This window comes from Durio zibethinus, chromosome 21 (genome assembly GCF_047325235.1).
Source record: "Durio zibethinus cultivar Kanyao isolate XHJ-2024 chromosome 21, ASM4732523v1, whole genome shotgun sequence".
In the NCBI taxonomy this organism is placed as follows: Eukaryota; Viridiplantae; Streptophyta; class Magnoliopsida; order Malvales; family Malvaceae; genus Durio; species Durio zibethinus.
In genome coordinates, this window is record NC_143182.1 from 22,502,159 (window position 1) to 22,517,355 (window position 15,197).

General features: G+C 33.9%; 4 protein-coding genes across 8 annotated transcripts; 3 read left to right on the forward strand and 1 right to left on the reverse strand.

Moving 5' to 3' along the window:
* Positions 1 to 1,224: 1,224 nt before the first annotated feature.
* LOC111305814 (expansin-A13) lies at positions 1,225 to 2,447 on the forward strand. The gene is made up of 2 exons (XM_022903650.2): positions 1,225 to 1,806; positions 1,888 to 2,447. The coding sequence occupies exons 1-2, from the start codon at positions 1,319 to 1,321 to the stop codon at positions 2,195 to 2,197; spliced, it is 798 nt and encodes a 265-aa protein (XP_022759385.1). The 5' UTR covers positions 1,225 to 1,318; the 3' UTR covers positions 2,198 to 2,447.
* A 1,070-nt stretch (positions 2,448 to 3,517) lies between these two features.
* On the reverse strand, positions 3,518 to 5,758 carry LOC111305813 (Pmr5/Cas1p GDSL/SGNH-like acyl-esterase family protein). 2 transcript variants are annotated; one of them, XM_022903648.2, is made up of 2 exons: positions 4,132 to 5,758; positions 3,518 to 3,774 (listed from the first exon to the last, which is right to left on the reverse strand). In XM_022903648.2, the coding sequence occupies exon 1, from the start codon at positions 5,445 to 5,447 to the stop codon at positions 4,329 to 4,331; it is 1,119 nt and encodes a 372-aa protein (XP_022759383.1). In that variant the 5' UTR covers positions 5,448 to 5,758; the 3' UTR covers positions 3,518 to 3,774; positions 4,132 to 4,328. The 2 variants fall into 2 exon arrangements, with proteins under 2 accessions (XP_022759383.1, XP_022759382.1); XM_022903647.2 differs by having other exon boundaries at positions 3,518 to 3,782.
* Positions 5,759 to 7,101: 1,343 nt separating this feature from the next.
* APG5 (autophagy protein Apg5 family) lies at positions 7,102 to 12,728 on the forward strand. Of its 4 annotated transcripts, none has more exons than XM_022903651.2 (8): positions 7,102 to 7,358; positions 7,433 to 7,557; positions 7,655 to 7,721; positions 8,083 to 8,172; positions 9,898 to 9,985; positions 10,835 to 10,969; positions 11,990 to 12,118; positions 12,337 to 12,728. In XM_022903651.2, exons 1-8 carry the CDS (start codon positions 7,260 to 7,262, stop codon positions 12,681 to 12,683), a joined length of 1,080 nt encoding a protein of 359 aa, XP_022759386.1. In that variant the 5' UTR covers positions 7,102 to 7,259; the 3' UTR covers positions 12,684 to 12,728. The 4 variants fall into 4 exon arrangements, with proteins under 4 accessions (XP_022759386.1, XP_022759389.1, XP_022759387.1 ...); XM_022903654.2 differs by having other exon boundaries at positions 12,418 to 12,728; XM_022903652.2 differs by having other exon boundaries at positions 7,111 to 7,358; positions 7,433 to 7,527.
* A 247-nt stretch (positions 12,729 to 12,975) lies between these two features.
* LOC111305816 (putative glutathione S-transferase parC) lies at positions 12,976 to 14,393 on the forward strand. The gene is made up of 2 exons (XM_022903657.2): positions 12,976 to 13,731; positions 13,821 to 14,393. Exons 1-2 carry the CDS (start codon positions 13,414 to 13,416, stop codon positions 14,163 to 14,165), a joined length of 663 nt encoding a protein of 220 aa, XP_022759392.1. The 5' UTR covers positions 12,976 to 13,413; the 3' UTR covers positions 14,166 to 14,393.
* The last annotated feature ends 804 nt before the right edge of the window (positions 14,394 to 15,197 follow it).

A 15,197-nucleotide genomic window follows, 5' to 3' on the forward strand; every position in this document is an offset into this window, starting at 1 on the left:
ACATTATTAATATAAAAAATACTTGCATATTTAAAAAGTATAAAAAAATTTATACTAATTTAACTTTTAACATATATATTTAAAATTTTGATATATACATTACTAATATAAAAATAAAAAACTTTATACATAATTATATTAGTTTTTAGCACCAAATCCAAAATGATGAACTACTAAAAATTAAAAAATAAAATAATGTTGTGTAGTACTAATATTATTATTTATATTGTATTTATATTATTAATATAAAAAATTAATTTTATAATAATTTTTAAATGAGTATCATAATTAAAATTTTAAAATAATCTTTATATGGTATATTGAATAGCTAATTAGGTATTATAATTAAAAAATTAAAAATTAAAATAATATTCATATATTTATATTATATTAAAATAAATACAAAAAATGTGTTAAACGTATATTCATGGGACACGATTTATTTAAACTTTTTTTTTTGTGCTTTACATGTGTTTACACATGTAAACATGTATAAAATATAAATTATATTATGTCAAAATTCATATTAATATAAATAAACATAAAATTTATCTTTTAAAATAAATATATGATTTTTTTATATTATTTTCATATCATATTATTGTATTATATTTAAAATTATTAAGTCTACTAATGCTTATTTTGGGTGAAGACATTATGCTTATAAATTTTTTTTTAAATTTATAATTTTTAAATATTAACTCTAATAATTTATCAATTAGAATACAATAATTTTTTTCTGATCAAAGATAAGACACACTATTAATTTTAAAATCGATTATTTTGGGTTAACACAAAATCTCATATAAACAAATGATACATACACTCCGAACTTTTTCAGTGTGAAAGTTTACTACCACACGAGATAGAGGTCTAAACCCACTTACGTGAGAAGGCTTGACATGCTACTTTTGGTGAACCCATGAAGGCTTCTCGACGAGGCCATCCACATGCACACACAGATACGATTCTTTTTTTTTTTTTTTTCGGAGATAAAAGATGCCATTAATTTCAAAATCAATTATTTTGAGTTAATGGAAATCCCATGTAAACCACACACCCCAAGCCTTTATAATGTGGGAAGGCCAATACAGTAATTATCCACAATAAATCATTGGCCCGAGTTTAGTTTTGTGAAATAAAAAAAGTGTGGCCAGGTTGGCCCAAAACAAGAAAAAAAGAGCCGAAAAGAAAAGGACACTTGTAGTGGAAGTCTGTTGACATTTGATGAATTGATCGAATTAATGTTTAACTTTCCTCTTTAGCTTGTCTCTGTCTCTCAATTGTAAGAGTAAGGAGTTGTTGTGGAGATTAAGAAATGTTACCGCCGTTAATGACTGAAGCTCCTCTGCTCACACTCCTACTACTTTTACTAATCTCAGTAGTCACTTCCCATTACTCCTCTTCCTCCCCATCGCCGCCCCAATCCTCCCAGTGGCTTCCCGCACGCGCCACTTACTACGCAGCATCGGATCCTCGGGACGCGGTGGGTGGGGCGTGCGGGTATGGAGACCTGGTGAAGGCTGGGTACGGCATGGCAACGGTGGGTTTAAGCGAGACCCTGTTTGAGCGTGGGCAGATCTGTGGCGCATGCTTCGAGCTGAGGTGCGTGGATGACCTTCGGTGGTGCATACCAGGGACATCTATCATTGTCACAGCCACCAATTTCTGTGCTCCCAATTATGGGTTTACTGCGGAGGGTGGAGGCCATTGTAATCCTCCCAACAAGCACTTCGTGCTTCCCATTGAGGCCTTTGAGAAGATTGCGATTTGGAAGGCTGGCAACATGCCTGTTCAGTATCGAAGGTACAAACTCTTCTTTTCTTTCATATAACCTACTTTAAGCTTCTCATCTTAAAAGAATATTTTGTTGCTTGTTTTAAACAGGATCAAGTGCAGAAAAGAAGGAGGTGTTCGATTTACGATTGATGGTTCAGGCATCTTTGTATCGGTGCTCATCAGCAATGTTGGTGGTGCTGGGGATATAGTTGCAGTCAAGATTAGGGGTTCAAAAACAGGGTGGCTGCAAATGGGTCGGAATTGGGGACAGAATTGGCATATTAATTCTGATCTAAAGAATCAGCCTCTTTCTTTTGAGGTCACAAGTAGTGATGGGCTTACGGTTACATCTTACAATGTTGCTCCTAAGAATTGGAACTTTGGGCAGACTTTCGAAGGAAAGCAATTCGAATCATAAGATCAGTCAGTCAGCATCAACAAGAATGTTGTTATATATAGGCAAGAGCAATGCTATTCTTCTTCTTTTCTTTTCTTTTCTTCTCTTTCTCCCATTCTATTATCTGTTGTTTTTGTGCTGATTGGGGTGGAAATTGTAAAAGTGTTGGCTTTTTGATTGAGATGTTCAAGTGATGTAGTGGCTTATGACATTTTGTATGAATAGCTTCATTGTAACAGCAGGAGAGAAATCGATTTTGCCTCTTTCAAAACTTGAAATGTATTCCTAGAATGTAATCTGACAGATCCCTGAAATGTCATGGCCAAAGCGGATTCGTTTCAATTACGCCATTTTGGCCACCTCAAGACTTTTGTAGAAGAATAAAGGATAGACTATCAGACAGATTGCCTAGTGCTTACCATATGTGCGTACGCAAAACTGAAGGTTTTGGTGTTCTGATTGAAGCCATCTATTCTTCAGAAACATGTAACGAAGATGGTCTGCTGGTGGTTTTGGTATCCTTTCTACATACAAACAGATAATTGAGTTTATAAATTGGCTTGAAAGCTTGAAGATTGGTTGATTCTTTTAGGCAATTCAAGCTTTTGGGTTGACTACTGGATGAAATATAGGAGTGTTGTTCCATGTAGTGGAATTTTGGGGATTATCAAGTAGCTGAAGTTGCAGTATTGGTTAATTTCTGGACCTTCCTAAACACCAATTCAATTGGTAAAATATACAGGTGTACCTTTCATAGAACCACAAGCTCATAAATTTGTGCATTTTACTCTATTAACAAGCAAGCTTTACCCAATGGAACACAGGTCACTTAAAAAAAACTGATATCAGGAAGAGGAAACAAACTAGATACATCTATATGTACAACTACCGATGAAGAAAAACATGTCAAGAAAATAAAAATAAATGTAATGCAAATATGGATTTTTTCTCTTTGTTAGATGCTGGGCAGTTTGTCCGACTTGTTGCAGCCCTCACAACTGTAATATGTCATAAACAAAATACCTACTTATGGAGATTTTAATGCACATGGAAGGAGCAGAAGGATTAACTTCACGAGAACAACTCAGGTTGTGGGTGCGTATGTAGGAGTCTCTAGGTTTGTTAGCCAAGAAAACCGTGGTGAGGTGCCTTGCCAATCTCCTTTAAAAGACCCCTTTTGTATTTGCTGTAATATAAGAACACTCAATTATATTGGAAGAACTTCCTTAGACTTACAGTGTGATCTCGAACCCTCGTTCTATGAAGGCACCAGCTACATCTGCAATCACTCTTAATTCATACCAAATCTAGCATCTCCAACACACAACCTAAGAATCTCCATTCTAACAAAAGGAAGAGATTTTACAGCTAATAGAAAATTTCCAAACATACCATTCATTACAATTGCAGTTCTTTTTCTTTTTTAATTTTTGGATATTTCAGTGAATGGGAATTAATATCCCCTAACACATGCAACAATTCACTAGACAAATCCCGAATTCACCATCCATTGATCCATCATGGGGTGGATGGCTGGTGATTCATGTCTGCGGACATGAATGCTTGCATGCCATATACACATGATATTGGATGCTAATCTGCAAAACTAAAACATAAAGAGATTCAACTACTATAAGAAGAAACACAAACAAGAAATGACCATCTATATCAATGAACATTCCTTCTAAAAATGTCATACAAACTACAAAATCCAATTCAGAAAAGCTATGTCATTAAATCATACTGGAGGGAACAACAAGATCACTGCTGCTGCTATGTATTGCAAAAAACTAAAAGATGTATCCAATATTGCACAACTGTCAAATTTGGTCACAACAAAATTGGATGTGAATCATACACAGTGCCATCAAACTACAGTATACAAGCAAGTGAATATTTAGTTTTCAAACGTATGAAAATAAAACCAAAAACAAAAAGAAAGAATTTCGACATACATAGAAAATTTACGTGTTAATCCAAACTCCAAAGCCAAAGGGGGATGCTGGCAAGTTTTTCAAAGATTCTATACGGGCAAGAAGAATCGAGCCTCTCTTAAGGGTCAAATGCTCGTGAAGCTTGCCGTAAAACCATTGGTATGTTTCTGGAAAAGCTACACAGAACAGATTTTAGGGAAAAAAAACTGTTGGCGGCTTCAAAGCCTCTGATGAGATTCAATAAGCAATGCATTTAGCATGATCTGAACGGCAGCCTCATAGATAGCTCCATCATAATGCATACCATCAGATGTACAACGCGGCCCACAATTCCAAGTCAATGACTGGATATCCAACAACAGCAGAGGGCCACCGGTTTGGCGTAACAGCCTACTGTCACCAAGTGCTCTATCATAGTCATGCCACATTGCATCACTCATCTTCTCTCTCTTCTCCTGTGTGTTCAACATCCCATTGATCAGCATGGGCATCCCCAGCCAAAACAAATGGGGTGACTTAATGGAGACGGAACCAGTAACTGGTCCATTCATGCCTAACTCAGGTGAAAATGGCAACAAAGAAACCACAGAACTTTTTAACATTCGCAAGGCGAAATCATAGTCTGATGCATTGGTGACATGAAGCATGTGCCATAGACCAGCCCCCATGACCATAACATCAGGGTAACTCTTTTTGGTCTTAAAAGCCATCATCGAATTGGTCAGATTCACAACATAAGGTGCCCAAACAAAATCCAATTTCATACCAATTTCATCAAGTAAAATGCTGTAATCACTATGCCTCTTAAACAAATCAGCTCTAACCGAATCCATGCGCTTGGCTTCGGAACCCCAAATCAAATTTAATAAAGAGAGGGTGAATAATCGAGCTTGGGAATCACCTGCAACCACCACCCAGGAACCGTTTAGTAAGTCGGAAGCATCGGTTGCAGACAACCTCTGAAAGTCGCAGGCGTCCAGCTTGGGGGATTTGGACCAATCCCAGCGCTTGTCATAAAAATCGAGAGAGGAAGAGAGATTGTTGAAAGTGTGAAGAGAGGCGTTGGGCTTGACCTCCCAAGAAATGTCGTTAACCAAATTGATGCAAGAGGTGCGGTGATCGAACACAACAGCAGAAGAAACGGAGGTTACGAAATCAGAAACGGAAGGGAAATAGGGAGTCAGATGGACACAAACAGCCAGAGTAATGAAAAGAGCACCGCTGAAAAACAGCATCTTGTTTCGGCTCAAATGCAATCCAGCCATCCCCATTGGAACCAACACCACCACGCACGCCGCCGCTGCTCCCAACTGTACTACCTCCAACATCATCATCATCAACGTCTTCTTCTTTTCATTCTTTCCCTTTGCGTGCCTCAATCATAGATCTGCCAATTTCTCAAAGTAAACTTTTTCAGGCTTGTCTGGTGAATAGTTTGTTTTTTTTTTTTTCTTAATTGGCTTCGCATCAAAGCCAAAACCGAAAGGAATGGGACAACCGTAGCGTTGGATTTTTTTATTTTATTTTATTTTATTTATGGTTGTTAATTGTTGCGTCGTGTTTACCAAATCTGAAATCTCATCATCGGCCCTATTTTTTGCCTTTATTTTTTAAAAAATCTTTTTCTTCTCCTTTCTAATTTCTTTTGTTCAAGAATTATAAGACTTTGCACAAAAATGTTCCATTATCGATGGCTGTAATGAATATAACATCTGAAAAATATTTCATCAACAAATTTGATTTTTTATTTATATTTATTTATTCAACTAAAAAAATAGTTTTAAGTTAAATTTAAAACACTTTTTTAAAGAAAATTAAAATTTAAAACTTGTTTATTTGAATTTTTTTAATAATAATTATAATTTTGGTGAACTTGAGAAGAGGTGAATGTATTGTGGTAGGGTATAGCTACGGATAAATTCGATGATTTGTATATTTATATTATATAAAATATTAATTTTATATAAAAATTATGTGTGATAATTTATGTCAATATGAAAATATAAAATATATATTTTTAATTTTATTAAATTTATATATAATTATTATTAAAATTTTAATTGTATCAAATTTGAATTAATTATTTATATTATATTCCTAGATATGAATTGAAATAATTTATATCTAGATGCTACACACAAATTCGTGGAATAATTTTAATGGCAAAAAAAATAAATTGGAATAACTTTAATTGTTGAAAAAAAATACTAAAAAGCTTTAAGTTAGAGATGTAATTTAGTTGAATTAAATTAATATAATAAAAAACTTGAGTAAGAGCTCAATTTGAAATTTATTATTTTAAATTTGGCTTGAGTTTGACTAAGTTTTAAAATTTAAATTGAGTACGATTTGAGATGAAAATTATATTATTTAAATTTATTTAATTTATTTATTAAATAAAAAAAAGAGCTTGATTTTCATCTTTAATTTTAAATTCAATTATTTATTTAAAGTCGAGCTCAAATTAATATATATATAAAAGTAAATAATAATTTTTAATTAAAATAATAAAAAATTTATTAAAATATAAAAATTTAATTAAATTTACAAACCATTCAAATCAAATATTAAAAATATTAAATTTAACTCATTCGATAAATTAAATTTGAATAAATTATTAGTAATGATGAATCGTTTATATTTTGTTTGGGACTGCGTTAAAAGCTCAAATATCCCATTTGAAAAGACCAAAAACCCACCACTCATTTATTTTAATTACATAATTACCATTATTTTTATGTATAATACTTTTTTTTTAGCAATTTATAATATTTTATATGAAATATATAAAACTACATGGTATTATTTTATTTATTTATTGAGGAATTATTTTCAAATATAAATAAATATAGTGAAAAGAATAAAGATTTATTTTCAAGCTTGAATTTATTTTTATTTGTCAGACATTTAAAATCTGTAGTTTATAGTAATTTAATAAAATTAAATGTAATACTAGAAAACAAAAATTTGTTTACTTCTCAATATTATGTTATTGTTATTTATTATTAATTCTTTTCCTCCCAAAACAGAGCCGCATCTTTCTCTCCCTCCCAAACGCTGCCGGACCCGTTCTGGTTTCGACAGCGTTAACCGGCCTCCTCTATCTTTTAAGCTTGAAAAAGACGGCGACGATAGAGATAGAGAAGAGAATGGAAGCACAAAAGTATGTGTGGGACGGGGCGATTCCTCTTCAGATCCATCTCCACGAATCCCAAGTCACCACTCTGCCTCCTCCTCCACCTGCCCTGGTCAAGTCTTTTCTTTCTTTTTTTTCTTTTATATTACTGTTCCTATTGCTGATTCGAATCATAAATCATTTCAGATCTTAGCTCCACGAATCGGGTATCTGCCGCTTTTAGCTTCTTTGCTCAAGCCTTATTTTAGCAGCACACTTCCTCCCGGCGTTGATACCATTTGGTTCGACTACAATGGCCTCCCTCTCAAATGGTTCCTCTTTCTATAAACGAATTTTTTTTTTGTTTTGTTTTTCTTTTAATTGTTTAAAATATTTGAAACCTGAAGCCAAAAGCTTTTCTTGTTGCAGGTACATACCAACTGGGGTTCTTTTTGATCTTCTTTGCGCCGAGCCTGAAAGGCCTTGGAATCTCACTGTATATCCCCTTACTTTTGCTCTAATTATTGAAATTAGTCACTGCTTGTATCTTCTAGCTTGCCTCTGAATATGTTGTTCTACTACGTCATTGCTGGATCATAGTTTCTATGCACCTACTAAATACAAGGACTATTAAACTACTTTGATAGATGATTTAAACCTACCCAACCCTACCCCAACATGATGAAAATTAAGAATAAGGGGGGTGAGATTGAATAGATGGAAAGTCTTTTTATCCGTGGGGAATTTATAGAAACCGGATATTTTGTATGATAGATGTTTGTAATTGTACTTCTTTCCTGTTTTTTATCCCATTAATTAATTATTGGGTTAAAGATAAAATTTTGATCTGCCTGCAGGTGCATTTTAGAGGATATCCGGGAACTGTATTGATACCCTGTGAAGGTGAAGATTCTGTGAAGTGGAGCTATATAAACTCATTAAAAGAGGTTAGTACAGGTGTCCTACAATTTGATAACACTGCTTTCTTGGGAAATTTACTGTTACTAATTCTCAAAAGGTTAAAAATTCTACTAGGTACTATGTATGTTTGAGATTTATTGATTTGCTAAACAGTTTTAGGATTAGATTTAATTGACCTTTTCCATCAGTAACTTTTTATATATTAAATTACTAAATCAAAATAGTTTTCCTTCTGCTTTGAATATATTGTCTCTTATTCATTCTTATTGCCCATTAGTCTCTGTGCTTCATAGATTGTGAATGTCAATGACTTATCAACAGTTCTTTAAACTGCTCCCCTCCTCTAACCTGTACACCCCCTTTGTTCTCTTTCAATGCATTTTTTTGTCTTGCCTTTTCTTGTTCCTTTGTCATTTTCATTTTTGAGCATTAATAGCTAACTGAAATGGGGAAGGAAAAAAAAGAACCATTCTATAAACTTCTAGCCTAGGTGCTTTTGTTAATTTCCCATAATTGCCGCTAAAATCTTGATGATTAGGAGGTCGTTTCAAAGTTAGCTATGGTCTTTTATGCTGATAAAGGATTGCAATCTATTCAATCAAGGTTTTAAATCTTTTTTGTTATTGCAGCCTGTACAAGGATGGTTGAAACTGTGTTATTTTCAAACTCAGTCGTTTCAATCATTAGAATTAACCATTTTGTGGGAAAATTAGTATCCTTCTCTGTTAACTTTTGGGCACTAATATTGGCCCGCAATTCACCTTGTTGACAATTCACAGCCTCTTGGTCATGTAATTAGCCTCTAGAAATATATGTTTATGGATGACCTAGAAATGCTGGAGTGGAAGAAGTTGAACTGACTTGAAGTGTTTTATTGTTGGAGATAAGAAATAAGTAGCTGAAGTGGGCATCATTTTCTGGCATTGCATGAAAAGTTATTTCTAAATACTGTTGTAATTCACAGTTCGTGTTGTTGTCATTTAGGCTTTGCTTGGTAGAATGGATAGAAAAATGGAAAGATTGGATGGGGAGAAAAGTGAAAAGATGGAATGCGTATTTTTCCTTCCCATTAGTATTCTTGGTAGGAAATGAAAGGAAAGAAACTGAATATTACATTATTTAATCATTATATCCTTTGCAAGTTAAGATAAAAAGACAACATCTAAAAAAATGATGGATTATTTTTATAAATAAGCACGCTTAACTCACTTCTCTTCCATTCTCCCTCCACTAAGCTTTCCAATTTGGAATGATTTATTTTTGTTAATAAGGATAGAAAATGATAATCTTTCCAATTTTCTTTCCTCCAACTTTTCTCTTTTACCACTAGTGAAAATCATTGCTTTCCACTTTTCCACCCACCTTCCATCAAGAAAGCCTTAATGCTGAGAACATTTTGTTAGCTAACTAGCTGTTAAGATTACAGAAAAGGTCATTCTGTCAAATTTTGAGATTCTGGAGTTTTGGCTCTCTCTCTCTTTTTTTCTTTTTTTCTTTTTTTAATCTCAAAAAATACAGGACAAAGAAAATCAAATCCCTTAAATGCTGAATGTTCCTGTCTCTCAATATGCTGTCTTTCTCATTTTTTTTTTTCATTTGGAGTATCTTGTTCTTGTATAAGCGCAGCCAGTCACTTGTGTTTATTTACTCCTCTCAGATTTGTCTCTATTTGAAACATTTTCAATTCAATTGGGTAATTAAAGGATGCTTCATTACTGCTTATCCTTAACAGTGTTCTGTTATGCTAACAGGCAGCATATATAATGAATGGAAATTGCAAGAATGTTATGAACATGTCTCAGTCTGATCAGCTGGAGCTTTGGCATTCTGTCATGAATGGTATGTGTGCTCATCAATAAGGACTCGAGACTAGCTTTTGTCTTTTTGGTCTATTATCATTTTTAATAAGTAAATGCAATCATATTAGTTGTGATGTTAAGCAGCTCCAAGGTTAAGGTGGTTTTATATATATATATATATATATATATACACACACACACAGTGGGGTATTGTTTCTAAAGCAATTTTTTACTTTGTTTGAGTTCTCCATAACTTGATTTGGTGTGTCCTATATTAGTCTATGACCTAACATGGACGAACTTAGTTTTATCATGAGTGTATATTTTCTTTTAAGATGCAAAAGAGCAGTTTGCTACTGTGATTTCTTTAAGTAGCTTGATTGGGGCATGTTGCGGGATACATATTCAACCAATTTCTTTGTAGTTGATTAACTTTGATTACTTTGAGTAGCTTGTTTTGGCGGGTTGAGTAATCTATGCTCAATCCACATTCTACATGGCTCAATTATGGTTCATGGAAGTGGGTTCCTGGGAGGATTGCAATATAAAGAAAAAGCAAGCATTCTAGATTTTCAAATAAATAAAAAGGACATGATTTTGGGATATCTGAAAAAAGAAAATGGGTATTCAATTTGTAATGGAGTCTGAATAATTGAAAAACTAGTTCTGAGCATAATTGATAAGTTATGTTGTATTTTCCTCTAGTCCTGCAAAACATGGTACAACTTGATTGTCCAGCAACAATACAAATATGCTTGTCTAGCTTCTTCATGTGTCAATTCTTTCTTCCTCCTTCCCACCATTCCAGTCCACTCTCCCTCCTTTTCCATTTTCTTAGTGACATTCTTTTTGTTCCAAGATTTTGAGTCCTAAAATTGGTTTCTGGCAGGTAATTTGGAAACATACCAACGAGTGTCATCTAAGCTTAAACTTGCAACGGTTGAGGATGAGCATACAAGTTTGTGTTCGTCAAAATCTCAACAAGGTTTTGGGGAGACAGATTTGGCTGGACAAGTTAAGACTGGTATGCATATTTGTTATTATACTTAAAGACCCATGAATTGCATCAAATCAAGTTAGGTGGTCCTCGTTTTGTTTCATAAGAAATGTGGAATATTTTAATGCTTTAGGTTTGAGATAACTGGAGAAAGTTTATCCAAATGAGAGCATTGATAATATGCTGTGGAGCAGAACTAACAAGTTGATGTAGAACGAGTATTTTCAAATCAAAATACTCAAGAAATAATCTGAAATCTCAATAAAAGTTATCAAATATAAATAACCAAATACTCAAATATCCAAAATACCAATCTTTTAAAATCCCATAATTCAAACCGGAATACTCTTTAACACTTTAAAATCTGAGAATTACATCTAGTTTAAAATAAGTTGTAAATCAGTCCTTTATCAAATAGGGACCCCAGAATATTCTTGACATTTTTATTATCTGCATCTATTATCTACCTATTTTAAATATGTTCCCAGCGCTCCTCTTCTTGAATGTGGCCTGTTTTTGATGTATAATTATATTAATCTGTGGATGGATTTATGTTGGCAGTCTGCCAACCCTTACTACTAAGAAATCATTAATAGCCAAAGTAGCAATGTCTTACCAAACTAATAGCAAAGCAGCCATGAATCAGATTAAATCATCTGAAAGTTCTTAAAAAAAATCATCTGTAAAGTTGGACTACAACTTATCATTCAATTGCCGAACCATACTGACTGATATAAAATACTGTTGAACTTGTTCTTATATAATCCATCTAGAACAGAAAATTGCTGTCAGTACCAATCATGATTCACGAAAATGCACATTTTAGACTTTTATACCTAGTCAAGCATGCACTGATAAATATGAGCATTTGCATCTTAACCAGTTGATATATGTGGCTGCAACTTCTTTCTATATGCTTAAAAGAAGCAATTCAGATTGCATTACATATGGTTGGGACTTGGGATGTTATTTTTGGAATAGCTCTTTTGTTGTCCTCACTTCCCTTAAATTTATTTATTTATTTATTTGTTGGTGAGCTCTTGTTAGGTAGAGTTCCAGTCAGGTTGTATGTATGGAGTGTAAGCGAGGATTTTGATGATTTGGAAGACATGCCCAAAGTTGATAGTTGGGAGAAGATCTCTTACATAAACCGACCTGTTGAGATCCACAAAGAAGGTAAGCAAATATGTGAACTGGAAAGCTGTGCATGTGGAGAAGTGAATAATAGGGCACTCATAGTCATCTCCTTTATTTCTGATGTGGTTTGTGGATCAGAACTGGACACTCATAATTTGTTTCTCTTCCATTGCACCCAATTGTGGATTTTAAAATTTTTATCTTAGAGAATATGCGTTGTCTGCGTTTGTGCTATCTGTATTGCTCTTTCTGTGCAGATAAATGCTTCACTTTACATGATGCATTGAAAATTCTTGTGCCGGAATTTTTTTCAAACGATTTAATGAATGTAAAATCAGCTGGAGTAGATTTTGAGGATGCACTGAGAATTCCCTCTGAAGATGTGAGCAGTGATAAAGTTGTGGAAGACCACGTACAAAACGCATATGAACACCGAGAGGCTTGCTCCATTTCCAGTAGTGCTGAAATCAAGCTTATCCGTATACAGGGTATTGAACCAAAGTTAGAGATACCCTTTTCTTGGGTGGTAAACAATTTAATGAATCCAGACTATTTCCTTCACATCTGTGTCTGTGTCAAAGTTCCACAGCAAAATTCCACATGAAAGGATATACGTGAATATATATATATATTTTTCCCTTTTAGCGTCTTTTCTTAGCAAAAGAACTCATTTATATTGTGAATAATATTGATTACATCTTTGTGTTGGCAACAAGAAAAAGAAATGGCAACCATGGCCGGATTAGGCTTGGTTTGGGATTGGCCTACTGTACCTCTTTTTAAAAGTCAGACCTAGCACAGCCCTGCATGCACACTTAATTATTACTTTATATTAATACTAATATTTAAAAATAAAAATAAAATGAAATGAAAATATATGATTTGTGAAGAAAATGTTTTTAATTGGGTTGTATGGGGTAGGCTTGGAACAAAAAACAAAGTATGGGTGTTAAAATTAAATGATGGAAATTTTAACTGGTTCGTATGCAGATGGTGTTAGGGTGGAGTTGCAGGCAAGGATGAGCATGTTAGTATTTTGCTTTCCAATGGGTATCTTCCAATGTACTCAAAAGACAAACCTTGTGAGCACAAGCAGAGCATACAACTTTCACCACATAAAGCCAATGGAATACAAACTAGTCAAATGACAATCACTAGGCACTAGCATTTTCCAGAGGGTATGCCGAGAAAACTTGTTTGGAAGAGCAAAACTTTGATAAGCTCGTCAAGGGGCAGAACTTGCCTATAAATTTTGTACATTTTTACTCATTTCTCCACTGCAAATTCAAAAAAAGATTAGTAGAGGCCTAGCTAGCTGTTCATAGTAAATCAAGATGTCAAAGGTGGAGCTTGTTATTCTAGACTTCTGGGCTAGCCCATTTTGCATGAGGGCGAAGATAGCATTAAAGGAGAAAGGGCTTCAATATGAAGCTAGAACCGAGGACTTGTTCGGGGGCAAAAGTGATTTGTTGCTCAAATCAAACCCCATCCACGAGAAAGTCCCGGTGCTTCTGCACAACGGGAAACCCTTGTGTGAGTCAACTATCATTGTTAACTATATTGATGAGACCTGGCCTTCCCCTCCGCTGCTCCCACCGTGTTCATATGGAAGAGCTCAGGCACGCTTTTGGGCTGATTATATTGACAAAAAGGTATATAACTAATTTCTTTAATTATTTATTTATATATCCTTGATAATATAAAGGTTAAAAGCATCATCAACATGCATGTTGCAAATCAGGTATTCGATGCATGCGACAACATATGGAGAAGCAAAGGAGAGGCACCAGTAGAAGCTAAAAGGGAGTTCATAGAGATTTTGAAGCAGTTAGAGGACGCCTTGGGGGACAAAGATTTCTTCGGTGGTAACACATTTGGGTTCGTAGACATCATAGCAATCCCTCTAACAAGCTGGTTCTATGCGGTTGAGAAGCTGGGCGGGCTTAAGGTGGAGGACGAGTGCCCCAAGTTTTCAGCATGGATGAAGAGATGTTTGAAAAGAGAGAGCGTTGCTAAAGTCGTTCCAGACCCTGAAAAGGTTTATGAATTTGTGTTGATGTTCAGGAAGATGCTGGGCATCGACTAATTAATTAAGACACAGATATCATATAATTGCCTTCCTATTCCAACCTACCTACCTACTTTTTCTTCGTTTTAACTTGTATTTTGAGCTTTTGTGTTGCACCAGACGACCGTTCTTCCTCTCATAGCTAATGAGGAGGATACAAAAATAAAGGCGAAACAAACAATAATTGTGTTTTGGTTTGCGAATGCTGCTTTTATTAATTAATATAGGATTACTCTTTGGTCCTAATCCTCTTATAATTCTTTCTTTATTTATTGCTGTATGCGTCATGAAAAATACTTTTTCATTTTAATATCTGATCCTTTGAACCCATCGGCCATGCACGTAGTGGGATATGGAAGCTAAATCCTTTCCTGCGTGCTCCTTTATATGAATTTAGATGGCAAACAGAGCTATTCATGGAGCGGGCCTAACTCCAATGTTAACTTCATATTTGTTTGCTCAACTTCAATCCAAGTTTCAAATTTTACCCAAATTCGATCTCATTTTTTGAAAGTGAAACCCAAGTCAGCCACCTAAAGCCTGATTAAAATGATTTTCAGCCCCTCCACTTCTATTTTGTTGGTCTTTGAGGATATGTTTCATGAGAAATTTTAAATTTTAAAAAAATAAAATGCAATTATTTTGAAATACATCAATTTAAATTACTAGCATTTGTAATTGCATCGTTTAAATAAAAATTTTTAATATTAAAATTAGATAAAATAAAAAATAATTATAATAAAAAATTGATATGGGAGATAGAATTAAAAAAATATCAAGAACAATTCCATTTTTTTTTTCAATTTAAGCACAATATCTTAGTGGTGAATTGTATCGAATTCCAACCGTAAGTGTTGGAGACCAACCTCGTAGACCGGTTTGGGCCATCAACCGAGTTATTTTTTTAAATAAAAATTTATATTGAACGATAGGATAAATTGTAATAGTACTTATTCTTTAAAAAATTAATAGTATTAATATTAAAATAAAGATAATTATTTAAAATATTATTGTTTGAAAATAAAAAATAATAATACAAAAATTACATCA